The sequence below is a fragment of the Crotalus tigris genome, unplaced genomic scaffold, assembly GCF_016545835.1.
Source record: "Crotalus tigris isolate CLP2741 ecotype Arizona unplaced genomic scaffold, ASM1654583v1 scf7180000018710.371113, whole genome shotgun sequence".
Taxonomy (NCBI): domain Eukaryota; kingdom Metazoa; phylum Chordata; class Lepidosauria; order Squamata; family Viperidae; genus Crotalus; species Crotalus tigris.
In genome coordinates this window covers 210,041-237,735 of record NW_024097160.1, presented here as the reverse complement: position 1 = coordinate 237,735, position 27,695 = coordinate 210,041, and the positions used below count along the sequence as shown (strand labels likewise).

Sequence of the window (27,695 nt, the reverse complement as noted above, 5' to 3'; positions counted from 1 at the left end):
CCCAATAAACCATTGATCTCTAAGGTCCAAGGGCATGGGGGTTTTTAATATTTTTTATTACCACCAAAAAATTAAACTGAAACTCTAGTTTTAGCATACCTTGTCTATCTTTTCAAATAATAGAATTTAATAAAAATCTTTACTATAAAATATCCTATTATGATAGACATTATACAACTTACAGTATGCCAAATTTCAGAATGTTGCTTTTTATTATTTTAATTTTCAGAAAATACACAAAAATATAAGCAGATTAAAGATAATCCAGGTAAAGAAGGTATTTGAGAAAATGATCATTGCATAAAGTTATCACCTGAGGGAGAAAAATACAGTATAGCCATAATATTACTCAAATATTTGCAAGACCAGAAATTTAACAAAGAATTATTTTTACTTGTGTAATTAAAGAAAAAAAATGTTTTACAATTATAATTAGATTATTTTAACCTTCTATCCTGTTCTTGATTTTAAAAAGAGTTAAATTCAGTTAATAACTTAATTGAAATACATCCTCCTCCATCATTAGATGATGACCTTATATATTTAAACCAGACATGTCAAACACAAGGCCCGCGGGCTGGATGTGGCCTGGGGAGGGCCCAGATTTGGCCCCCCGGGGCTTTCCCAGAAATGGCAAGAGACCAGCCCCGCTGCCTTAGACCTGGCCCACTGCAACCCAGCTGGGTGCCTTGGAGCACGGTGCAGGAAACAGTGAGCGCAGCAGCAGCTTATTTGCTTTAGCCCGCCCCTCCCCTCCCTGTCAGACCCGGTCAGGAGTGGAAGAGGAGGAGGCGGAGGAAGCAGAAGTGTTACAAAAAAGGAGAGCTTCCCCCATTCTTCCACCTTCTTTTTTTTAACTTCCTCCCACTCTGTTCAGGTGCAGCTGAGGAAAAGGACGAGGAGGAGAAAACAGGAAGGGTGTGTGTGTGTGTGTGTGTGTGTGTGTGTGTAAGAGTCAGAGACAGAGAGAGAGAGAGAGAGCCAGGAGGGGAGGAGGAAGCCGAAGTTTTACAAAAAAGGAGAGCTTCCACCTTTCTCCCCCCTCCTCTTTTTTAACCTGTTTGTGTGTGGGTTTTTTTTTGTGTGTGTGTGTGTGTGTGTGTGTGTGTGTGTGTGTGTGTGTGTGTGAGAGAGAGAGAGAGAGAGAGAGAGAGAGAGAGAGAGAGAGAGAGAGATTGACTGAGCCAGTAGGGAGTTGCAGAGTAAGCAAACTTACAAAAAGGAGATCTCTCTCTCTCTCTCTCTCTCTCTCTCACACACACACACACACACATACACACATACACATACATTTGTTTCTTCTGTCTAATTTATTAAATCAACATCTAATTTGAAATTAAAAGTTTCTGAGAAATCCAGAGTGGTTTACAAGAAAACCCTCAAAGACAGCTATTGTAAAGCATCACTAGCACTGCTTAAAATAATATTAAAAGTATGTATTTTAAGAAAGAAAAATAGTAGTAATAATTTACTTAGTGCTGTTTGACCATAAAATGTGTTGTTGTTTTACATATGCCTGGCTGAACAGTGTGTTTGGAGTTGCCTCTAAACGGGTGAGGGTTACACTGTTCATATTTTCCTTGGGAGAAAATTCTATGATGGGGGTGCTGTCTCTGAGAAGGCTCTGCTTGTGGCCACTGTTCTATAAACCAAACCAGGGGGACAATCTGGTCTAAATGGATGGTAAACATAGATAATTAGGGGGCTCGAGGCTAAAACATATGGCAAATGTTTGTGGGAATTGGGTATGTCTAGCTTAGTGAAAATGACCAGGGGTGGTGACATGATAGCAGTGTTCCAATATTTGATGGGCTGCCACAGAGAAGAAGGGGTCAACCTATTTTCCAAAGCATCAGAAGGCAAATAATAGATGGAAACTAATCAAGAAGAAAACCAGCCTAGAACTAAGGAATTGTGAAAACAACTAACCAGTGAAAAGGCTTGCCTTCAGAAGTTGTGGATGCTCCATCACTGGAGGCTTTTAGTAGAGATTTGATATTCCATTGTCTGGAATGGTATACGTCCCCTGCTTGAGCAGGAGCTTGGACTAAAGACCTCAAAGGTGCCTTCCAACTCTTATTCTTTGAGAGAAGTGCTGCCAACCTCTCCTCCTCCCTTCCTGGGCACAAAGAGAAGGAGGGAAGGAAGGAGGGGAGGCAAACAGGAAAAAAGTAAGGGAAGGAAGCAAGGAGATGGGAATGAAAAGGAGGGAGGGAGGGAAGGGGAGGAAGGAAGGAAGGAAAGAGAACGAAGGAATGAAGGAAAGGAAGAAAAAGAAAAAAGAAAGAAAGAAAGAAAGAAAGAAAGAAAGAAAGAAAGAAAGAAAGAAAGAAAGAAAGAAAGAAAGAAAGAAGGAGGGAGGGAGGAAGGGAAGATCTGAGGGAAGTCCTGCTTTAGCACTTGGCCACCAGCAGCCCTATTGCCCTTTTGCCATTCCCTAGTGGTCTCTCATCCTATTGCTGAGGATGCTTTGGTTACAAAGCCAGGTTTCCTCGCATGGAGAGGGAGTGGGCCTCCCTCTGACCCACGCACTTTGTCCTTCTCAACCCAGCATAAGCAACCTGGCCAAGGAGAGTGAGCATAGCAACAGCAACATTGAGGAGGAGGTAAGTGCAGCTGGGCGCCCCCTCGGGGAAGTGTGCCTAGGCTAGGTAGGGTTGTGGGGTCCTGATGCTGTGGGAGCTCAAGGGCCGGGCTGGGCACTTGACCTCTGCTGCCCAGGGCTCTGGGCAGTCCATGCCACAGTCCAGGGGTGCCGTGAACAACCTGAGGCTCAGTGAGGCTCCTCCAGTGGATCATGCCCTGGCGCTCACCCCGTCTCACCTACCCTTCCCCACCCTCGGATGCGCCTCATTCCTGTCCAGGCCCACACAGATGCCCCTGACATGAGTGACATGGAGCTGGCCATGCTCACCCAGTAGACCACGCCCATGCCAGCCACACCCACCCAGCCCCCCAATGGCAATCACGATGCTGATGCGGCCCTCAATGAAATTGAGTTTGACACCCCTGATTTAAACCAACATGGATATATTTCCCAGGATCATATCTCCCATGATTAAGCTTATGATAAATTGAAAGTCACATTATCAGATTGGGTTATTCAGTCTGAATTTCCCTTTTTGGTAGTTATTTATTTTACTGAATTATACCATTTGAATAATCTGCATTTCTCTTTGAATTACTAGGTAAGTGTCAAGACCTGTAAAGTTCCATAGAGAGTCCTGGTAAGCTGAGGATGTGACTGTGATTTCCTAACATTATTCTCTTTAGCTTTTCATTTGAAATTTTTTTAATATTATACTGAAATATACATTTTAAAAAATAATATATTAAAGTTTTGTAAATGTAAAATTATGGAAAAAGATAGCAATGCAAGTTATAGCTGGGAACTAGTTAGTATACTAACAATTTATGTCATGGCCCCCTCAGAGTCTGGTTCAGAGGAGGAGGAGGAAGAGTTAGAGCTGGGACCATCCCACAGGGAAAGCACGCCAGGGGCTGAGGATGATGCTGTCCTGGGCCCCTCAGGCATTGGGGGGGAAGTGATCCACCAGACAGCGCCTATTGCACTTGATCCAAGGGCAAGGAGAGTAGAGCATAGGCAAGCCCAGAGAAAGGCTACAAGGCTACTCAGGAAGAGGTCGCCCCACCCCTCCCCACAAAGAACACCTAGAGGGGAATAATTTAAGGAGAAGCTGTGGGAGTTAATCTTTGCCAGAAACAATTGTTTGCTTTAGCTTACACTCCCCTGGCTTTTATTCCTACCTGTTGCTGTTTGCCTTGCCTTACTTGGAAGATTGTTTTTCGCATTTTGTTTTGGCCTTCACCCTTCTCTTGTGGTCTACGTTTGGACTTTGCTTCACTGGGCTTTGGAATTGCTTCTTTTCTGGGCCTGTTTTCTTGTCTTGAGGATTGCCCTTGTATTGTGCCTGGACCCTGCCTGGTGGATTGGATTTGAAACCCTGGACCTTGCCTTGTGAGCGTGCTCCTAATCTGTGGGCTTTCTTTGTACTATAAAGGCTGTTGTTTGCGGGATTGAGGGTGGCTGTCTTCAGGATAGTGTGAGGGTGAAGCCTTACTGGTTATTGGAGGGCCATTGGTTGGAACACTGTTTAAGAGAAATAAAGAACTCTTTAGAGGCCTGCCTTGGCTGACCACCTGGGTCATAACAATTACAGACTTTTTAATTAGGTAGTGCTTTATTTAATGCAGCAGCTCTGGATAGCACTCATCTGTATGTCTTATAACTTACTCAGCTGGTTATCCCTGGAATCTTTTAATTTAAGGAATATATATTTTGTCCATATGTAAAACTGATTAGGGTAACTCTTTGTGTCCATCTGTCAAAATAAACAAACTATAAAGGACAAAAGCCAGAAGAGTTGAAAAAAGGCTCCTCACAATGCTGATCAATTCCAAGAATCAATATATGCCAATAAAATAAAATAATAAAATAAAATAATTATATATTCTAGGTTGTGACATTGTCACAGAATAATTATTTTACTCATTAAACTATGTTCATATACAGTTCTTAAATATTTATTATGAAATATAGTCTCCTTCATTTTGTTAAAATATATGTTATTTTGATAAAATATATGTTATGAATAGAAAAGTCAATAAAGGGTACTGAATATCTGTATTTTAAATTCAGAAATTCCTATTTATTTAAAAACGATACACAGAAACACACATATAGAGAGTATATATGCTCACAAGCATTGGGATTTCAAGCATTGGGAAAACAAAATGATAAAGAAATATTTCACAACCTTTAATGATTGTATTGGGCTGTATATGGTGACTTATACATAACTGGGATGAATTATATTGAAGCATAAGCAGCCAATATAAGTAAATGCAAGAAAAGGCTGACATTTGGACATAGTCTTCCTTACTGAAAACAAGCCAAGAAACAACTAAAGAAAAAGCTTTTCAGGGTGACATCCCACTTATGGAATGTCTTCCCTAAAGAAATGTATCTGGCATCTCTATTACAATCTTTCTGGCACCCATTTAAAACCTTCATTTTCCCAAGCAAATTAAAATAAAAAAAAGTTATTACCTTTTGTGTTTTCTCATGATTTAAATGAAATTTACATCTTATAAATTTATATTTATAAGATACATTTTGTTTAAAAAGAATATTTTTTTCTAAATATTTATATAGAAAATTGGACCTAGGAAAGCCCCCCCCCCAAACTGCTTTCTTCTAGCATGACAAATATATTGTAATAATTTCAATGATTAGTTACTTTTCACCCTTTTGTCTTCAGCCTGGAAACCAAGATAGTTATATAAGCAGTCCTGCTTTATCATTCTAGAGCAGGGTTGTCAAAACTGCCGGCCCGTGGGCCAGTTGCATTATACAGAGCCGAGGTGGCGCAGCAGTTAGAGTGTAGTACTGCAGGCCACTTTAGCTTACTGTGTTCAGCAGGTCAGCGGTTCAAATCTCACCGGCTCAAGGTTGACTCAGCCTTCCATCCTTCCGAGGTAGGTAAAATGAGGACCCAGATTATTGGGGGCAATGTAAATAAATATATATATATATATATATATATATATATATATATATATATATATATACACATATACATTGCTTACTGGTGTACACCGCTTAGAGAGTGCTTGCACTTAAAGCGGTATATAAGTCTCATAAATAAATAAATAAATAAATACAGAGGCTGCGCCCACCCCAGCTCCGGCAATGCAAAAAAAGTCATGATACGTTGCGACACGTCACATGATGTGGCGAGTTTGACACCCCTGTTCTAGAGGCTATTATAAAGGAAAACTACATATATTATGTATTAAGTAAAATACTTAATTCCAATTACCTTATAAAATACATGTATGATATTTAAATATAACATAAAAATATTGGTATGATAAATTATTTAAATTTACAATTCTGAATACAGATATTAAGAAGTAAGCAGAAGATCTTATAAAATATACAAAATTATACTGTACACATTTCAATGTATATTACTGAATTATAATGATATAGTTAAGTTACCAGCATAGATTTACTGTCTGTTTAGCACTTAGCTTCTCTGCTTTGTATAATCTAAAACAGTGGTCTCCGGCTTTAGGGTACTAGGCACCAGTTCTGTGGAGGGCAGTTTTTCCACAGACCGGGAGGGCATGGTTTCATGAACTGCCTGGATCCCACACATGCATGGACAGGGTTTCACTCACTTGCACGGACTGGCTCCTGGGAGCCACAGACTGGTGCCAGTCCACAGCCCGGGGGTTGGGGATCCTTCATCTAAAACATACATCTTTCTTTAGGAAAATGCACAAATTATTGTTGAACATCATTACCAGACATACCATTCTTCTTTGCAACTTAGTTAAGACTGCAAACTTAATTCAAAAATATGCTGATTGTAAAGAATTAGTGTGAGGACCTAAAAGAAGATAATTACGAGAGATTAATGAAACAAATAAAAATGGTCTTGGAAAGATGGGAAAATCTTCAATTATCACTTTTAGGAAGAATAGCGATGGTTAAGATGAACATTTTACCAAAGCTAATTTTCTTATTTCAAACAGTGCCTGTTAAACTTACTAAGAATTTTTTTGATGATTTAAATGCAATGATTCTAAGATTTATATGGCAAAAAAAGAAAGCGAGAATCAAATGTAAATTGTTACAAGAATCTAAGGATAGAGGGGGCTTTGGACTTCCAAATTGGAGACTTTACTATCAAGCGGCTATTTTGCTTTGGCTTAAAAAAATGGATTATATTGAGAAATAAAAGACTGCTTTATTTAGAGGGACATGACCTTCAGCTAGGTTGGCATGCTTTTATATGGTATGAGAAATCTAAAGCACATAAGTACTTTCAAAATCATGCGATAAGAAACATACTACTTTCAGAATGGGAGAAAATTAAACATAAAATATACATGAAAATACCTGAGTGGCTTTCAACAATGGAAGCATTTGCTTATCCAAATCTGATTAATTATGACAAACTGGTTAGTTATAAAGACATTTTAGACAAAGGTAAAATTTAAGGACAGGCAAACTTTACAACTACAAGGTATTGACTTGACATGGTGGTCCTACTTGCAAATTCAAACAAGATACGAAAAAGATATAAAATCGACAGGTTTTTACAAAGAACAGACCCCATTGGATAAAATTTTGTTAAAAACAGATGAGAATTTGATTAGAAAACTCTATAAATTTCTTTTAAACTGGAAGATGGAAGAAGAACAAGTGAAAGAAACAATGATAGTATGGGCAAAGAACTTTGGATATTCTATAGATTTGGAAGACTGGCAAAAACTTTGGGATAAAAATATTAAGCTTACAAAAGCGGTAGCATATAAAGAAAACTTATATAAGATGTTTTATAGATGGCATATGACACCAGTTCGCTTAGCAAAAATGTTTTAAAATGTTTCAGATAGTTGCTGGAAATGTAAACAACAGCCAGGCACTTATTACCATGCCTGGTGGACATGCCCTATCGCTAAGAAATATTGGTCTAAGATCCATAGATGGTTGGAAAAGATGATGAAACTACAAATAGAATTTAAACCAGAATTGTTTTTGTTAGGAATATTAAGACCTAATTATGGCAAAGAGAATGACTATTTGATGTTGCATGTTTTAACTGCTGCAAGGATAGTATTTGCCCAATTTTGGAAAAATGAGAATCTACCATCTGACCATTTTACCAAAATTTTAGAGTGTGCAGAAATGGATAGACTAACATTAGAAATGAAAGAAAAAGATGATTCAATTTATTTTAGAACTTGGGAAAAAAATTTATCAATGGTTAGAGACACGTTAGAATGTGAAGGATTTAATATTTTAGAATAGATGACTGATTTTTAATCAAGTTCTAACATTTTGATGATACAATTACTTTTCCTGATTTACTGATTTTCATTTGTTACTTTTGATTGTTAGGATTTTTTTTTTGAGATTTTATTAGTAGTGTTTACTTAATAGATTAACGTATTTGTTTACTAATTGTTTTTAATATGTCACAGTTTAAGCTTTGTTAAAAATGGTTGAATATGATATTTACTCATTATTATGATTGCTAGTTTGTTGAAATATGTAATTGTACCTATCCTTATTTTATCCTAATTCCTTATTTCCTTCCCCTCCCCCCTTCCTTTTGCCCTTCCCTTTACCATACCTGTATTGTTCCTATTTTTCCTCACCTATATAAATTTAATAAAATTTTGTTAAAAAAAAAAAGAATTAGTGTGAGGACAAAATTCCCTTCTGTCAGCATGTATCAATTTTCCTTTTTTTAACTCCAAAGATATATCAATGAAGAGTTCTGCTAGCATAGATATGAGCCTCCCAATCTTCTGTTGACTTTACAGTAACATGATTGGAATGAAGGTAGCTGGGTTTTTCTTTGGTTTGGTTTGGTATGGTGTAGGATTTTTAACACTGACTATGGGAATGAGAACCAACTGTAAGGGAAACCATTGCCATGATTGACTTTAAGAAACCTCTCAACTGTCTAGAATACCACACAGCCTTTTTTTCTACTTGAACTATGACCCCCCCCCCCGAAATAACCCAGTTTGGAGTATAATAAAACTTCATTTAGCCTTCTGTTGGTTTAACACGCCCCAGGGCAGGGTAGAACAAGGCAGTGAAAGGAAAGAAAATTTTATTAAGAATGACAAATAAGTGACTGTATAATCCACTCAAAAATATGTTCAAAAGTATATCATAATTGTTTCTTTTAACACTGAACCAAAAGGAATTGGTGGAATGCATATTTAGATAAATAAACTGGGGAGAGATAATCAAGAAGGATACTACAATGTCTAGTATTTGGCTTTTAACAGTCAATGTTTTTATTAATTACAGGAAATCTTTGACTTACAACAATTCGTTTAATGACTGTTCAAAGTTACAATGGCACTGAAAAAAGTGACATGACTCTTTTCATACTTACAAAAATTGGAGCATTCCCATAGTCATGTGATCAATATTTAGACATTGGGCAAGTGACTCATATTTATGATGGTTACAGTGTCCCGGGATCATGTGATCACCTTTTGCAACCTTCTGACAAGCAAAATCAACGGGGAAGCCAGATTCACTTACCAACTGTGTTACTAAATTAATAGTTGCAGTGATTCACTTAATATTGTGACAAGAAAAGTAGTGAAATGGGGCAAAATTCACTCAGCAAATAAATGTCTCACTTAGCAACATAAATTTTGGGCTCAATTGTGGTTGTAAGTTGAGGACTACCTATATTTAGATGAGATAATAACAGTTACAAAATTTGCAGTCAACACAATATTGGGTGTTAGATGGTAGAAGACAAATAGAATTCAATAACCAATTTTAAAGAGAAATATTGACTGAAAACAGTAGAATGAAATTCAGCAGTCAACACTATAAAATTACCCATGTAAGAAACAGAAATCAAATAATAAGTGCGGAACAGGTAATAGCTAGCTTTACAAAAGTTATTTTAAAAAAGATCACAGAACAATAATTGATTATGAAACTAAGTATAAATCAACAGGCCACAAAAAAGGCAAATGCTGATTTTCAGAGAATTCTAATTTGCATCTACTTTATTCTATATTGATAAGACTCTGCATTAAATCATCAGTTTCAAACACCATATTATTAAGGAGAATTCAGACAAACTGAAACTATTTCAGAAAATGGAAATAGAAACCATCAGGAGACCATACATTAAATTCTATTAAGAGAAATTGATGGACGAGGAATATTTATGGTGCATGATAACACTATTCAAGGAATATCACAAAAAGCTAAGACCTCTTCTTTATTATCCTAGAATATAATATGTGAAATTGCAGACTTAACTTATTGCAAAAAAGCAGATTCCATTTGAACAGGATGAAAGACTTTCTGGTAGGAAGAGAAATTCAGCACTGGAATCAATTATACAAAAAATGAGTTGTGCACCCCCGAAAGATATGTTCAAGCATAAGTAATCATTTGTCAGAAATTCTTTAGTTTGGATTGCTGCATGGGGCACAATACACTGAACCATAAACTAACCAAGCACGAAGAGTTCTGATTCAGTTATACCTTTACTAATACAAGTAGTCCTCAACTTAGGATCACAATTGAGCCCAAATTTTTGTTGCTAAATGATACATTTGCTAGGTGAATTTTGCCCTATTTTATGACTTTTCTTGCTACAGATGTTAAGTGAATCACTGCAGTTGTTAAGTTAGTAACAACGTTAAATGAATTGGCTTCCCCATTGACTTTGCTTATCAGAACGTTGCAAAAAGCCACTTCTAATTTAGTTCCGCATACCTCTTATTTAGCACTAATGGGAAACATTAGTGGGAAACATTCAGATTTTGGGTACATTTCATTTTAACGTTGTAGTTCTTACCTCTTTCACATTGAGGGCCTGTGAATCCATATACACATGCACAACGATTGGGCCCAATGCAGCGACCTCCATTCTGGCATCCATGTTCACAGACAGCTGTGTTTTGAATAAAAATATTAAAATGAATTAGGAAAAATTGCCTGTATTAATTAATTATTTAGTTAAATCATACAATTTTAAGTCTGGGATAAGGCTTAAATTCTTTGCCAAGTCTTTAATTCTTGAACATTATCAGATTGGGAGCCATATAGGTCTCTGGTCAGTTCTCATTCTAGAGGAAAGGTGCTGCAATGGAAAAGGCATGATTCCTGGATCCCACTAGATGACACAGCTTCACTGATGAGTCCAAAATATGATACAATACCTTTTACTTGCCATCAACCAATACAAATGTCATTTGCAGTACATGCTGACAAGACATAATTGAAAATGTAAAATGGATTTTTGAGGAACACCTAAATTAAGGTTCCTCCTCATGACCACTTTAAAATGACTGGCAGATGTTATTGTCCCTACAATTTTAATTTGGGACAAATGAAAAAAAACAACTAGTGGATTACCCCGGCTTTCTGTCCACTCACACTAAGTATCACTTCTTTAAGGGAAAAGTAATCACCAACTGCTCTCATAAACCTAAAGGATGGGTGGGTGGAACTCAATTGCTTTAATGATAAGTTTAGTTATATAAATTGTGCCTAAAGCTTTGGAAGAATAAAGATCATACATTACTGCTGGAGAAATTAGAAGGTATTTGAATGTTATATAGATATTGAAAACCTAAACACAAAACATGAACACAATGCCTTAAAAACATTTAGGTAAATGGCATTACTTTCTCAAAGTTTAATTATATAGTCAAAGAAAAGTGGAGGAAGACTGTTTTAAACCAATCATTAATTGTAGCAAAAAATAAATGAATGTTATGCTACATTAAAATGTTTTGTTTTCAATACTAAAATGTCAAAATATAGTTTCACTGAAAATCATATTCAAATATATCACTTTTTAAATATAAAATATTAGAAATTACAAGAAATTCAGGCTATGCCAAATACAGCCTGAAAGAATTTTCTGTAATAATGAATTTCACACATCTGTCTGAAGTAAGAATTTCTACCATACAACGATTAAAGCACCATTTGTTATGCTTTCTATATTCCCTAAGATTTTTGACCTGGCCTCTAAGAAAACAAGCATTTATATTCAGCAGAACCCACTCCCTTCTCTTGCAGATCTAGACATCTCAGGGGACATGACATTTGTTTGCAGTGCCACAGTGTCTGGGAAAAGAAGCGGGGAAAAAAACCATAGATCCAGATAGTTAGAAGAGACAAGTAATACTCAAAGTGAGGGAACTAAGGAAAAGATTGTGTTGAAAAGATCAAAATGCGAAAAAAAGCAACATAATTCATCTACAATGTTGAAAAAATAATGGCAACAGACATTTCTATCAAGGTTCATATAATGTTATGAGGCTAAAAAACCTTGAGATTACGTATCTCATCTGTAAAAAAGTGCTTGTAAAAAGAAAGTGAAAAATTACACTGTCCATATTATATACTTGGACAGTTGCGTTTATATATTGTATTTCATGTTTTTGTATCAGGGTGATTGCATTATTTTAATGCTTTATTTATTCAACTAGTTATCTACTAATAAAATAAATATATTTTATGGCTTACTGTATTATTATTGTGTTAGTATACCGTATTTTCCGGCGTATAAGGCGACCCGACGTATAGGACGACCCCCGACTTCGGCGCCAATTTCCATGCCTAGAAAGTCATCTTATCCACCGGAAACTACCGTAATTTCCGGCGTATAAGACGACTCGGTGTATAAGACGACCCCCGACTTCGGCGCCGATTTCCACGCTTTAGAAAGTCGTCTTATACGCCGGAAAATACGGTATTTACTCTTCTATAATATACTAATCAGCCTGAAAAACTGTTGTCATGAATGGATAAAAATATAAAAAATACCTTTCTTCTCTTACTGGCACAATGTAGTCATTCATAACTAAGATAAAATCTTCCAAAGCAAGAATGAGTAAGACTAATGACTATACAGAAGTCTAAAAACATAGACTTATAAACAATCCAACATATATGTAGCAATCACTGGTAAAATGGTCAACACATTTTCATTCACAGACATTCACCACAGTCTGCGTAATTGTGTGAATTTTTAAAAATACAAGTTTTGAATAGGCATCAGGTTTTTTCCCGTGTGTATATGTTAGCTTATTTAAATTTGAATAACAGAACTAGACAAATTTGTATTACTTCTATAGTAGACATATGTTGTATTCTAAGAGATTTTGAAAAAAGGTAATACTTTCTTATAAATTCAAAATGAATCCTTCATTGCAGTATGCACAATTGCTTTAATATTGTACAAAGTATGAAAAAATGATGCATACATAATAGTTGTATTTCACTGTTACAAAACTACATTTATAAGAAGTTTATAATTTCCTTAAGAAAAAGCTAAAGGTTATTTGGTTTGAGTATGTTAGGCAATTTTCCCAACTAAAGGCTCCAACAGCATATGGTCAGCTATTGAAAGCATTCATTCTCTTGTGCCAAAAGAAAAAGATAAGTAGAAAGAGGGTGAAAAAACATTTAAGCATGGAAAAGAGTCAAGAAACAGTGTAGCAGAAACTATTATTTCAAGTAAACATATATGTATGCATGTATGCATGCATTTATGCATGTATATATATCAGGTTTTCCTTACTTTATTAGATCTCATTAAATGAAATACTGTTGTTCAGTAATTATCATGCAATTATTTTTATATACAGTAGGACAGTGAACTATGGCAGCAACTGAACAAATAACTATATTGTCATAATCTAAAGATTATCTCTCTAAATACTTTTGAACTGTAATTCAATTGACTTGCCACAAAATGTTACAGTGTAATTTTATCCTGATCTCATTTTAATCAGTCATGCCCTTCTTCAGGATATTCCATTCTCCTGTACCATCACTGTAACAAAATTTTAAAGATAAATCATATTCATTCCTAACTGAGTTCTCTTCCCTTAAATAATCTACTTGGATTCCACAAAGCTCATAAGAGCTGGCTCTGTTCCCAGGCCTGGGTTAATGTGTTTGTTAATGCATATGTGGGGCCCTTGTTGCATTGTATGGTTTATTGTTCTGATTGATTTAGTCTGGGCTGTCTTTTTATGTATGTTTTTACTGTTGAGCTTTTTGAGAATTCTGCAAGCTGTCCTGTCTAATAGTGTAGAACAGAGATCTCAACCTTTGTCAGTTGGTGGACCGGAGGGAAAGGGAGGGGAAAGCAATTTATGTGCACGTGTGAACGCACAAAACAGGGCCACAAGCATGTGTGATACAAATGGGGCGATGCTATCATCCACGTGACACTCGCTAGCACTGCCTCGTTTTTGTCACACGGGTGCTAGCACCGCTCAGTTTCCGCCACACAGCGCCCAATTTTCATAGCAGCGGCTGTGCTAGCACAAGTGGGGATGAGTGTGTGCACACATGCACACATTGGCCAGCCTGTTCCGTGGTCCAATAGCCAGCAGGCCACGGCCTGGTAGTGGGCCACGGCTCTCAGGTTGGGCACCCATGGTGTAGAAGGTCATAATCAATTTAGTAAATTAAATTAATGACAACAAACTTGTTAAGACCATATTTGTGCAATTTTGGTACATTTTTTATTAAAAAAGAAATGGTACTCCAACTCAAAAGAGCAAAAATAGGATACAACAGTAGGAAACTGAATGTAATGAAATGCAGTTTAAACAGAACCAAGGAACTAGTAGAGAAACAGCATGAAACAACTAAAATAAAAGAAGTGGGAATACAAATATTATGCCTAGGAAAAGGAAAGAAAGAAGGCTGAAAAAAGAGCAATGGATATGAAAAACATGATACGGGATCTTCTGAGACAAGAAAAAAAATAACTGTATTTTCCTTGCATCTTATATTTCCATTCTTATAACTAAAGAACAAATTACCAACAACAATAAACCATTAATTGGTATATTTTTTCAGAAACAAAATCAAGCCTTTGATTTAAAAACATTTGGGGTATTTTAATACAATTCACATGCCAAATCTTCCCCAAAGGAAAAGCCTATTACATAGACTTGACAATGCCATATTGATAGAACCAAACCATCAGGGCTTATTTCCAAGATCATTATTCTGAAAAACACCAGAATGTGAACTTGACAACAAGCAAGGCTGTAGTATTTGAAGTGAACAGCAGAAGTTAAGATGAAATATATACATAAAATGCAAAATATATAAAGTTATTGTTTTTACATATAAACTAAAAAAGTCTGCTTATTCAAGAACTCCTTGAAATGTAAAAATTCATTCAAAACGTTCCTGCTTTCTGACAGTACTTTACTTCACAAATCTAATGGTGCTTAAACTAATTAATACTGTTACTACTTCTTTTAATTACATCTCTGTACTATCTTTATAATAATTACATCTCTCTAAGAGAAATATGTCTTCCCTGTAACTACCCTATCTACATAATGCATGTTTTGTTCATGACCATCACTGAACCTAATAGGCAAAAAATGTACTGAATTCACTGTCCCCATATCCAGAGGAAATAGCAGCTATTGAAAAATATCAAAGACTATGCAACACCTATGCTACATCCATGACAGGAATCATTCAAATAAATCATGGCTGCCAAACATCTACTTACGTTGCCCACAGTAAGTGCCAATATATCCTTTTTGACATTGGCATTGGTCATCTAGGCAGGTAGCACCATTCAGACATCTGATGTTACACTGTTGTACTATAGCAAAATGCAGACAATTAGTTGTGCTTAAATTGTCATTTTATATTAGGTAGCAAAAAAGACACAAATATTGGGAAATAATGTAATAATATAGACATAACATACCATTAAAATACATCACATAAAATATATAACATATAATATTATCCGAGCTTGTGGGTTGGTTTCTGAACTTTTCATTACCAGGCTAGGTAACATATATAACAATTTTAGCATTTTGTGGCTTAAGGTTTCACTTTAAACCGATATATAGTTCTAATATAAATGACCCATAGTTAGTAATTAAAGCACCAGGCTAGAAATCAAGACGGTGAGTTCCATTCCTGCCTTAGCCATGAAAGCCTGCTGGATGACTTTGGGCCAGTCACTGTAATCCACCTCAAAGGGTTGATGTTGTGGGGAAAATAGGAAGAAGAAGGAGCATTGTGTATGTTCTCTGCCTTGAGTTATTTATAAAAACAATAGAGGCAGGATATAAATAAATAAATGCTTCTTTATAAATGCTACTGTACATATAATTTTGAGGACTATCTAATTCAGATTTTTTGTGCAGTTTTCCTATTAATGTCTTTTTCTTACTCTTATTCTTTCCTATTAATGTCGCTTTCTTACTCTTCATCAGCGCACACATAATTTTTCATCTATTTCCTTGCTCTTCAAATGCTGTTTCAATGTTTCATTTCTTTGCCAAAATAATACATAGGGTGTCTGAATTCTGCATTAATAAACTCAACCCAACAATAATTTTTCTTCTATATTTAGAATGTGGTTTCCTCCACTAATTCCTTTTGACTACATTACCTTGATCTCTAATCATCTCTAATTGGTTCTCTATTAATGCTTTGAAGCTTTTTTATCTTTATTACACTCATTTTATTTTAAAATTCTATCATTCTGATTTCAATTAATTTCCACTTTAATTGTTCAATTAACTTAATTCCAACCTACATCTAAACTCATGTTATTGCTATTTTAAATATACAAGTTACATATTTTAGTTATTTACCATATAACATAGCTGATATCTTATTTTTCAATCAAAAAACTTTTCCCACAATGTGGTTCATAAAAATTATAAACCAATATAAAAATCCAGTAAAACAATGGGATACTTTAAATGATCACAAGCAAAAATGAATGGGTTCAAAACAACAGGAAGGGAAACTATGTGGATATTTTACTTCACTTTGCTTTAAGAAGGGGGAAGGGGATATAGTCCTTCATGAAATAACTTCAAAAGGGTGCTTCATACAAGCTATCAAAACAAAGTATGTGTTTGAAACTTTGCACAGCCCTAATATTTAGGTAGTTAAACATAGGCAAAGTCAACAATGATTGCAATAGTTCTTTACGATCAAACGTACAGATCTGGAAAGAAACTAGGTAATCAGTGAAATTAGAATTAGAATCAGACCATGTTCATCCATGTTTACATACTGTAATTCAGATTGTTTGCTTCTGACTTGGTGAATCCACAATCTCAATCATAACTTAATGATTACCATATAGTACAAACATAGCTATTTAAAATTTTCAATAAACTAATATTATACCCTGACCCAGCATGATCTGTGAACAACTGTAGGGTAGGAAATCTCTAGACAGATACCAGAACTTTCAAAAGGCGATAACTGGATTTACGGTTTACCTATTTTTAAACCTAATTTCACAGTGAATGCAATCCCTCTAACCTTAAACAGCAAACATCTTTATTACATATAATAAAATGAAAAGGATGCTATTCAAGCCTTACTAGATTTTAGTCCACAGCTTGGCAATATCTGTCCATTGGAGCAAGTGCACATATTAGGACGAGAACAAAATCCATCACCACAACTATTTCTACAAATTGCTGTGGAAAAAATAATATATTATTATGACTTGCAATATTACATTGTTAAGCAAACAATAAAAACATATGTTTAAAAGTTTCAAAACTATCGGATGTAGGCATTTTCCTATATATTGAAACTAGATCAGGAATTTTTTATTATTTTGCTTTCATTTATCATTTATTTATTGTTCCAACAAACAGAATGACAACAACAGTCTTCATTCAGTATCTTTACAATGTTCACTATGGGACAAAGCACACAAAATTCTACTCCCTGCAAATTATATATATATGTATTACGAAGTCAGTATAGAAAACAGAATCATCCAGATCATCTATATCAGGGGTGTCAAACTGCCGGCCCATGAGCCGAACGCATCACGTGGAAGCCGTGCCCACTCCATTCCCGGCAATGGCAAAATCGACGCAATAGGTTGCGTGATGTCAAGTGACGTCGCGAGTTTGACATGCTGATCTATATGGATAAAAATAGGATATCAGGTTTTTACTCTCAAGATAATATGTGAGTGGGAGATATGGGGATCATTAGGAAAGGGATGTCTACAAATAAGCCATCCTAAGATGCTACTGTACTCACTGACAAGCAATGGAAGTTTCCCACTGAACACCTTCATGAGGAAAATATTTCTATCAGAAGTATGATATGAAAGGGGAGGTCAACTGAAACCCATTCCCTTTTATCTGAATTCTAGTTCTATTTCTCCACACAAACTCATGATGGTTAATTTTATATATTTATTAATACATTCTTTCATTTAGCACAGCGGTTCTATCAGAAGTATGATATGAAAGGGGAGGTCAACTGAAACCCATTCCCTTTTATCTGAATTCTAGTTCTATTTCTCCACACAAACTCATGATGGTTAATTTTATATATTTATTAATACATTCTTTCATTTAGCACTGCGGTTCTCAAAGTTTGTGTGACGGCACCGCCCCCATGCGCGGCACGCATGCGCGGCGCCGCCCCCGGAGGGGAGAAAATGGCGGATCGCCGCCTTTGGCGACCCCCGAAAAATGGTTGATCAACCCCAAATGGGGTCGCGACCCATAGGTTGAGAACCGCTGATTTAGCATATCTGTATTAGCCTTGCAAGATTAAACTACTGCTGAAGCTATCTTTAAAAAAAACCTTCAGTAATGTTATTTTCCTAACCAAAGCATGTTAACAACTTCTTTTCGAGATATGCTAGATTTAGACATTATTCAGAAGCACTAATTGCAAATGTATTTCTAACTTCATTTCAAAGAACAATATTTTGTAAGGCTACACTTACAAAAACAGGCATAATAAGATTTTATTCTGCTTTAACTGCCCCTTTGCAAACTATAAACTATCAGAGCTAAAGTGATATATAAATGAATGCATATTTTCTTTCATGGATGATTTCTTTTTTACTTCAAAAGAAGTTTATTAGTTCAAAGGGGTTTATTTCAAAATACCCTTATGACAGGAATATTTTAACTAAATGCTATGGGCAACGAGAGCCACATTAAGCAGAGTTAATTTTATCATTCCTGGTATTTGGAATATTATTTAATATTACCGTAAATGCTGGCGTACAAGGCGACCCGGCGTATAAGACGACCCCCGTCTTTATAGCCGGGCCGCATTCCTAGAACGTAGTCTTATACGCTGGAAACTACCAGTATTTCCGGCGTATAAGACGACTCAGCATATAAGACGACCCCCGTCTTTGGCGCCGATTTCAGGACTCGCGGAAGTTGCCTTATACGCCGGCATTTACAGTATTACAGGTAGTTCTTGACTTATGAACACAATTGGGACTAGAATTTTAGTCACTAAATGATGCAGTCATTAAAAAAGTATCATGTGATCAGGCCCAACTTTATGACCACTTTTACCACAGTTGCTAAATTAATAATATGTTTATGAAGTGATTCATATGGTCTGACTTCCCCAAAAGCTGACTGAGAAAGTCACAAATCCTGATCACATTACCATAAAATGCTGCAACAGTCATAAATGTGAGTTGGTTTCCAAGTGTCCTAATCATGATAAGGTGACTGCAAGTGTAATACAGCAGTTGTAACTTCAAAAACTTTATAAAAAAATCCTAATCTGTCCTAATTTTGAACCAGTTAAATGAACAATCATAAATGTAATCTGTAAGTGTAACCTATCATCTTAAATATTTGATTAATATTTAATATTAAGATCAAAAAAGTATTATGATAAACAAAAAAGTGAAACATATGAGGTATGCCAAAATGATATGTGTAGATTTCCTTATAACTGAGAATACAATTTCTTCTGTAACAGTTGTCTAATTGGATGGAACATCAAAATGTGAGATATAATAAATTAACATGATTATGCCTACAAAGGGTGTAATCCTAGGGTTTCTCAAGAGTTGTTAGAAATATTTAAACTGAGTATCATTATTGTATCTTGGTGAAAGAAATGACTGGGAAGATCAAAGTTATAATCCATCCTTACTGATTTATTTGAGACCATGTCTTATCCCTCTGTCCAACTAATCTCACAAGATTACTAGAGGATAAAATGAGCTTCTGAAAGAAAGGATACACACACACACACACACACACACACACACACACACACGCCCCCGCATCTAAGTCAATTTGTTTCATTTAATTTTTTTAAAAAAGCAGAGTAACCACATATTTATAATTGTCTCTGTGTGTGTGTGTATAATTTATTTATTTATCACATTAAAAGTACCCATCTCCCTCACAGAGCGACTCTGGGCAGTGTTAAGAGGAATTCTGGGCAAAAATGAATGATTTAAATCTGTTTCTGTACCTGGAATATAATGTTCACAGGCATAAGAATGCTCATAGATAGTTTTCTTGGCAACCATCAGATTCCATGTCCCTCATTTTTCTATTTTTATTTTTTTAACTGGGAGGCTCCCAATGCATCCTTTATTTCAACTCTGGGTGGGATCCAGAAGTATTGTTAGAAAAAACAATTAGTGTTCAATACTTGGTGTTCAATACTTTCTTCTGAATGCCTTTGGAGATTCTCAGTCATCCAGGTCATGGTTGTCCCAAAGGTGATTTTTCAAGAGGCAACTGGACTGTTCTTTGTTTTTTCCTTGACAGTATTTTGCTTCTCATCCAATAACCTTCTTGGATGGGAAGAGAAATGCCTTCAGGGAAAAAACAAAGAAAGTCCAGTTGCCTCTTGAAAAAGCACCTTTGGGACACTTTCTTTTGAAGCACACCCAGATGCCGGAAGGGGAATGAGAAGCTAAAGTGGGGTGATAGGATGCAAGCTGATGAACATAACTTAAGATGGAGAGTACTTTTAGTAGAATAGAAGCTATTATGTGGCATTGCACTGGGCTGTATCTTTTTCTTTCCTGGTGATGGATCTCTTTTATTGATTGACATTGTAAAGAACTTTGAGATTTATGCACAACTGTACATGTGTGATTGTTAAGATATTTGATTTAGGATAATATTAGGATGTGATAGTATATGAGTTTAGTATTGGCTTCATGAAATGTTATTATATTGGGTGAAATAACTGGTAGGCTTCTCTGATAACCACAACAACAATGAACCATAAAAGCAGGCTAATTATACAATGTGTTAATTGGGTAGCAGACAAATGCCTTTGGGATTTTTATTTCTTAAACAGAAAATAGCACCATATAAAAAAGACTAATCTTCTCAAACTCTACATTTCTGAAAATTCAGTTTTGTATATGCACACATGGAGGTGAGAAGTTTCACTGGAACCAAGGGAGTCTTTAATTTTAATCTCCATGAGAAGAGTAAAGGTAAAGGCTGTGGGAAAAACTTCTCCCACCCAGGCAGTGGCCTTGATCTAAGTCAATTCATTGCATTTCATTTTTTTTAAAAAGGACATATTCGTAATTTAATATAGTCCATTGCTTGCCCTTCAGGCATAAGCCCTATTGTATTTAATAAGAATTACTTGTAAATAAACATACATAGGATTTCACTGCTAATATATAAAATCCAATTTACCCCAAAATACATATAATTTCTATATCATCTATAGATAGTAGATAAACAGAAAAATCAGAATCAAATATCAAAAATATTCTGTACTGGGTTTGCCCAAGACTTTTTATTATTTTTCAAATGTTCTAGAGCTGAAAGCTGATCTCAAGCATAGATTGTAGAGGTCTGGCTTGGTGAATCCCAGAGTGCAACTAAATTCCATTTGCCAAGACAAATCAGTAATCACATTTCTCAGCACAAAGATAATATTGGCCAAACAAGATTCTTAAGCTATTAAAATACTTATCACATCTAATCTAAATCTATTATAACTTAAGTACAATAAAAATACAAATATCCTAAATAATTCATATTATTTGTGTACTATATTATTTATGAATTTCAAAAATGAATTTTTATCAAATTATTTTTGAACTATAGTATATAATGCCATTGGTTTTGTTTTAAAAACTGTCAAGCAATTGCTATTTCTTAAATTCCAAGCTGAAGCCTAAAATTAGCAATTCAATTATTGTAGTGTAAATGCATATTTTTGTTTAAATGTTAAGTATCTGTTAAAAATCAATACTGCAAACTCTGAAGCCAGAACACTTACGAACAATACACTGATTTCCCCCAGGGAGTGTTTTCCATCCAGGACAACAGTAGGAGTGGAACCTGGAGCCACATACATTTGGTCTGTTGCATGCAAACAAATACATACACAAAAACACAGGTCATTTGGAACAGCCATTCAAATATTTGCTCCATATAATAAAAAAATTATTGGCAGACAAATTCAGAAAGGTTTTCTATTTCTAAACAAAAGTTTCCTACAAATCCTTTAAAAAATTAATAACCTGCTTCTTAGCACAAAAAAGGGGGAGATGAGCAATAAGCTTTCTATTTTAAACCATACTGTGAGTAGTGAACAATGGACAAATTCATGCATACTTTATTTTTATTAAGAGTGAAACATCAGAGACATCTGACATAACATTTCTATCTTAAGAGAAAGAATTACAGTGTATATTAAACTGGTATACAAGTATGCCATTACAAAGACTTAAAATGGAAAGGATTTGTCACATATTTTATACATTGCCACTTCTGTTTCTCCCCTTAAATTTGAAAAAACATGTATCTTTATCAGGTATTAACTGAAATGATTCTTCAACTTTACTATACCAAAACCTTTTAAAACTTGATAATGTCTGCTACATTTGGCACTGTTCTTAATATCACATTATATATGTTTACTTTTCTAAAAGCCAATTGTTTTTTCAACTGGCTTTTAGAAAACTAACTGATGATGTTACCTAGTTTGAGTAATGAAACATCTGCAAGAAAACAACTAACTCAGAGAGCACTAAGGACCCCTCAGTTGTTTTTTGTTTTATTTATACACCAGACCCTCAAGACATGTGAAAACTTCCCCACAAGGACCAACATTAAAATTTAAAATAACAATATTGCAGTGTTCAAAAGGAAAACTGAGATACCTGCCAAGTATTTAGACTAAAAGTTTATAAAGGGAATATGTTAAGGCATGATGTATTTTACCTGAGAAAACAAGTAAAACAAAGAAATGGCTGTTGCAACATAATTAAAATGAACACAACAAGCAAATAGGAATAAAGTAAAGGAAATTATATATTTCCAATTTAAACTTGTGAGCAACTTTTCTACTTAAGTACTTTTAAAACAAGGAATTGTGCTTATTGTATGTAATTCTATGGAACAGTGAAATAAGGAGAAAATAATTATTTTTAATTAGGATTCTTTCAAAAAATCACGGAAATACTGAGTGAAGTGTTGCCAATGTTATGGCAATACTTCAAACAATTAACTGTTTAAAACCTAAGTGCAATTCAGTTTTGGATATATAGATTTGTTAGAGAAGCAAGGTGGAAGTGTATTTTAAACAATGTGGTTTTGCCCTAGAATTGATGCCACCTGTGGGTAAATGAATTGCTTGGACACAGGCTGCTGAGGTAGTTAGGTACATAGACATTCCTGCATCATGTAGGCCTGGCCATGATCTTGAAAAGGTTAATAATCAAATCAAAGAAAGACAATGGATTTAGAAGTAAAAAAATAATTTGGCAAAAAGATGACATCAATACAGGCTTATGAACTGTAAGTCTGTAACTACTGCTAGATTTCAGGACTGCTTCACTCTTTAAGGATAAAATAAGAATAAAATAGTATGCTGTGTCTTTAAAGGCTACAATCTTGAAATGGCATTTTAGCCAATGAGGATATACCTGAAACACAAAGTTGGTCAATGGCCAACAGGCTACATGGCTAAAAAATGAATATGGTCATTGTATTTAAAGCAAGAGAATTACCTGCCCAGAGCTATGTAAAGTTAAAGAAAAGTTTTGGAAAAGTGGAAATAGATGAATGAAACGAAACTGGAATTCAATAATTTTTAGAGGAAGTAAAATTTGCAAGCCATAAGGGACTAATTTTGATATTAGTATTTTGGACTAACGCTTAAAAGTGGAAGATGGTTAGTTGTAGGTGTTACAGAAATAGAAAAATGACAGCATCATTTTATCTCTGTGTTACCTTCAGATATTAAGGCCTGTATAGTTCATATCTAAACTTGAAAGATGTGATTAACTACATAATTTCTGTTGTGTAATTATATACATGTGGCCTATTTTTCCCCAAACAGCAGCTGAGGAAGAAAACCTGTGGCTGAATTGTACCACTTCAGACAACCCTTTCAGAGATGCAGGATCAAATTAAGTGGAAGGGGGAGAGCAGAGCCAAGAAATTCCTGCGCATAGTAGCAGAGCCAAGAAGGGCAGGTAGACTCCAGTCCTAGTCCCCTCACCTTTGATCCGGGATTAGTCGATTTGATCCCTAGGAAGGCACATTACAGCATGCCATCCCCTACCTGCCGTCTGTAGTGATCCCATCCAGGCGTAGGTTTATACTACCTCCACTGCTGTCTGCAGGAAACAGGCCTACCTGTGGCGTACGTGGGTACGAGCAAAGGTTGCTTTCCTACCCCCTGAGCATGTCCTGCTGGCCTCTCCTGCGGACGCGGTTGGCGGCGGCGGCGGCCGCTGTGCCTCCTTCCAGGCTCCCCAAGACAGAGTAGCGGCTAGTATCTGCACCGTCCGCCGGACGCCCCTGCCGCTGCTGCCCAGCGGATCCATGCGCCCAGAGCGCCACACACCCCAGCCAAAGGAAATAAGGCTGCAGGCAAAGCGCCCGCCGTCTCCCCATCGCGGACGGCAGGAATTCCTGAGGGGTCGGCACCGAGTCCGACTTATTCCTAGGGGAGCGCCCGCTGCTGCTCCTCGCCCGCTGCCCTCCTCGGCGAGGCGAGCGTCGCTCCTGCTGCTGGCCCTCGCCCCCTCAGCGAGACGCCTTGCGGGTCGCGGCGGTCAAGGGCACTGCTGCTCGCCTTCCACGAAGCATCTTCCTCCCCCCCCCTTCCCCCTTTTTCCTCCTAAGCAACTGGAAAGCGCGCAAATTTCACACACACGTACACACACACAGAGACACACACAAACCCCTGGTCAGAGCAACAAGTGAGGCTTCCAGTTTCTTTCGGGGGGGGGAGACCGGGGGAAAAAAGGAAAAGGGGAGGAAGGCGGGAAACGTTTTCTGAACCAGTCTTTTTACACTAACTGAAAAGAATCTTCAGAGGACCAAAATTATTCTTTGCAAAAAGAAAAAAGAAAAAGGGGGTTTTCTGCCTCAAAAATAAAACATGAAGTTATTAATGACGACAGCGCACACAAGCCAACTTCATCCGGACTGCGAACCCGGGGACAAAAAAAAAAAAAAAAAAGCAGGAACTCCTGCTACGCCGCCGCCGCCCGAGTAGCTAGGAAAGGCGGCGATCCGGTGCACGGCAAGAAGAATGAGGGGAGGAGGAAAGCGCGGCTCGGAGCGGGAGGAAAGAAAGGGCAAGGGGGAGGCGATTGCCTGCCTGTCAGTGGAGAGCAGCGGCGGCGCGCCAAACACGTGGGAAAGGAGCCCACTGGAGGCGGGCTGGAGGCTGCGCCAAGGGGGCGCCGAGAGTCGGGTGGGGGCGGAGGATGGAAAAGGAAAGTCCGCGCGGCGCTGGTAATTGGCTGAAGGAGAGGGAAAGTTTTGGAAACCGAGATGAGAGACAAGGAGCTGGGGCCGGGAAGTTGGAAGGGGGCGCTGGAGAAAACTGACGGAGGAGGAGGAGGAGGTGGGCGCCAGTCAATCAGCCCCTTCGTCCCTGGAGTACCACATCGTTGTGCCTTCTCCGGTGGCTCTTGGCATCCTCTTTGTACCCAACGAAGGGGTTAAAAGGAGGCTTTTACCCACCGCTACCGTTTTCTATCGCAATTCTTTTACACCCTCGGATAGCAACTGCCATAAAAACAAAAAGACGGATCGGATTGATTGCCAGTAAAACTTTGTGTTGCCCTTCACTTACTGAGTTTGAAAGAACTATATTTAGGCTACACAAGTAGCTTGTGGTAGTTTATCAGCGTCTATGTGTCTGACATGCACAAGGGGATTTCATAACAATTCTTCAATAATCTGACAGGCTAGAGATATCATCCCTTGTAAAAGGAACCATACTGAGAATGAAACCAATCCATAGCCACTGATGTCAATAAGAGCACTGGATCAGCTTTGATCAGTGAAACAAGGGAGGATTTATTTATTTGTTTATTGCAATGTTTCAGAAATATCCATGTCCAGATCTCCATTGTTGGCAAAATGATCTTGGAAACAGAACAATAATTCCTTGAAAAAGAAGGGTATGAAAATATTTGGCCACTCCCTTTGGTCCAACTTAAAGTTCAAGAAAGCAATATAGGAGGAGGGTGTTATTCCCCCCAAAATGGATGTTTTGCTCTTGCAGCAGAGATAGTTTCCAGAATGCTTTTGGGGAATTTTTTCTCAGCAGTCCTGCTCTAGCCCTGACCAATCTCTGGATTATGAGATATCTAGATCAGTTTAAGCTATTATTCCTAAGAATCCCCTTCTCTTTAACATAGCAAAAGTGTTTAACAGGAAGCAGAGAACAAAAGTATTTAACAGGAAGCAGAGAACAACGCAGCAGAAAATAAAAGGCTGAACAAAAATTAGAAACTTTCAGGATGGGTCAAATCAGAATGAGGTCTTTTGTAAGACTTCTCTGAAGTCTCATGGCAATAATGAAGAGAGATGAGCTCTCTCTTTGCACCATTGCCAGCAACATTTTTCCATTCTGAATAGAATGTATTTTTCATGCCATTTATACAATTTAGTACTTCCATCCTCTTGAATTCTAGATAGTTTAGAGATATTAACAGTTATAACAATAGAATATTTTAAAATTCTAGTAATAAGGGGATAAAATAATACAAAAACACAAATAGGTTATTGTAGATCTACAGTCATCTGAAGCCTTCTGGAAAAAGCAAGCTTTTATTTATTCTGGAAGGAGAGAGAAATAAATACAGGCTATTTTCATCTTGTTTTCTTGAGAAGGTGGACAAAGCATGTGGAAAGAAGCAACATCTGCTTGTTCAACTTTTCTTCTCCAGATGATTACATTAGGTAGGCTAATATTATATTATGACTTCTGATTTGCTAGAATTAAAGATTGGGACTATTGCAACAGGTGGGGAGCTTCAGCAATCAGCTATCTGAAATTAATTTAGGAAGCAACCAACACCTGCAGACATGGCTGTGTGTGTTAAATGATGAAGAATCCAATTCTAGCAGATTATTCTATTTTAGGATGCATTGAGAGTTTCAGAAAACCAGATAGAAGCACTTCCCTCAAGAAGAAAAGGCATGTAAACCCCGCCAAGTAGCTCTTCCTGCACCCATTGCCACTGCAGTTCCTTTATGGTTGCTGCCTGATCTTCTGACACTCCTCACAGAATGACTCAGTTCCTCCAGCATTATCAGGACTTAGACTGAATAGGAAGGATGCAATCCTACTAGTTATCTGGAACTCCTAGGGGTCTGTTTGTTTATCACATTTTGGAACTGCCCATTTCCCTCAACAATGATTCCTAATAAGGAATTACTGCATCTTAAAATATATTTATTAGGAGGATTCCATAAGCTGGTTGGTTTATAAAAATGCTACAAATATAGACATCACTTTTGAAGAAGTCCAACAGTGCCTACTGGAACTTATAGAATATCCAAAATTATTTTTCATAGTATGACCTAACAACCTTAGCTGATCTTTGGAATGGAAACAAGAAAGAAAGATATATCTGGTTACCATGCCATGATTAAAATTCCCTTAGTATTTGACTGTTAGTTATTCTTATTCTATACTTACGATTATGGTTAGCTGTGATTATACACACACACACACACACACACACACATACATACATACATACATACATGTCTCTGTTTTCTTTACTGCCATCCTTTTACTTTAAAGTCACCAATACCATTTATGGGAGAAGGGGCCAAAATCAGGGAAGAAAGCAATAAAATGTTATATTACACAATATTGAGTACAGCCATTGGAGGAAGGCTTTTCCATTTAATCTACAGCTGTCTTAAATGAAAAAAGTGTCTATGTGCCAAGCAACGCACACTGAATCTATTACCCCGTGGATATGTTAAAAGCAATGTCATGAGACAGATGAAATGAAACCAAAATAGAATGACAAATTCATATAAGCAGGGAACAAGAGAGCAAAGCAAAAGTTTTAACAGAACAC

General features: G+C 36.7%; 1 protein-coding gene across 2 annotated transcripts in view; it reads right to left on the bottom strand.

Annotated features, from left to right (window-relative positions):
- Positions 1-24,784, bottom strand: part of FBN2 (fibrillin 2) — a 130,460-nt gene extending 105,676 nt beyond the window's left edge. The window contains exons 1-5 of one of the 2 annotated variants that reach the window (XM_039355641.1): positions 24,032-24,784; positions 21,626-21,708; positions 16,948-17,046; positions 15,096-15,191; positions 10,389-10,484 (exon numbers count right to left, since the gene is read on the bottom strand). In XM_039355641.1, the coding sequence (XP_039211575.1) occupies positions 10,389-10,484; positions 15,096-15,191; positions 16,948-17,046; positions 21,626-21,708; positions 24,032-24,252 (595 nt within the window). In that variant the 5' untranslated portion in view covers positions 24,253-24,784. The remainder of the gene's footprint in view (positions 1-10,388; positions 10,485-15,095; positions 15,192-16,947; positions 17,047-21,625; positions 21,709-24,031) is intronic. The other variant, XM_039355639.1, reaches the window with a different exon arrangement.
- Positions 24,785-27,695: the final 2,911 nt, after the last annotated feature.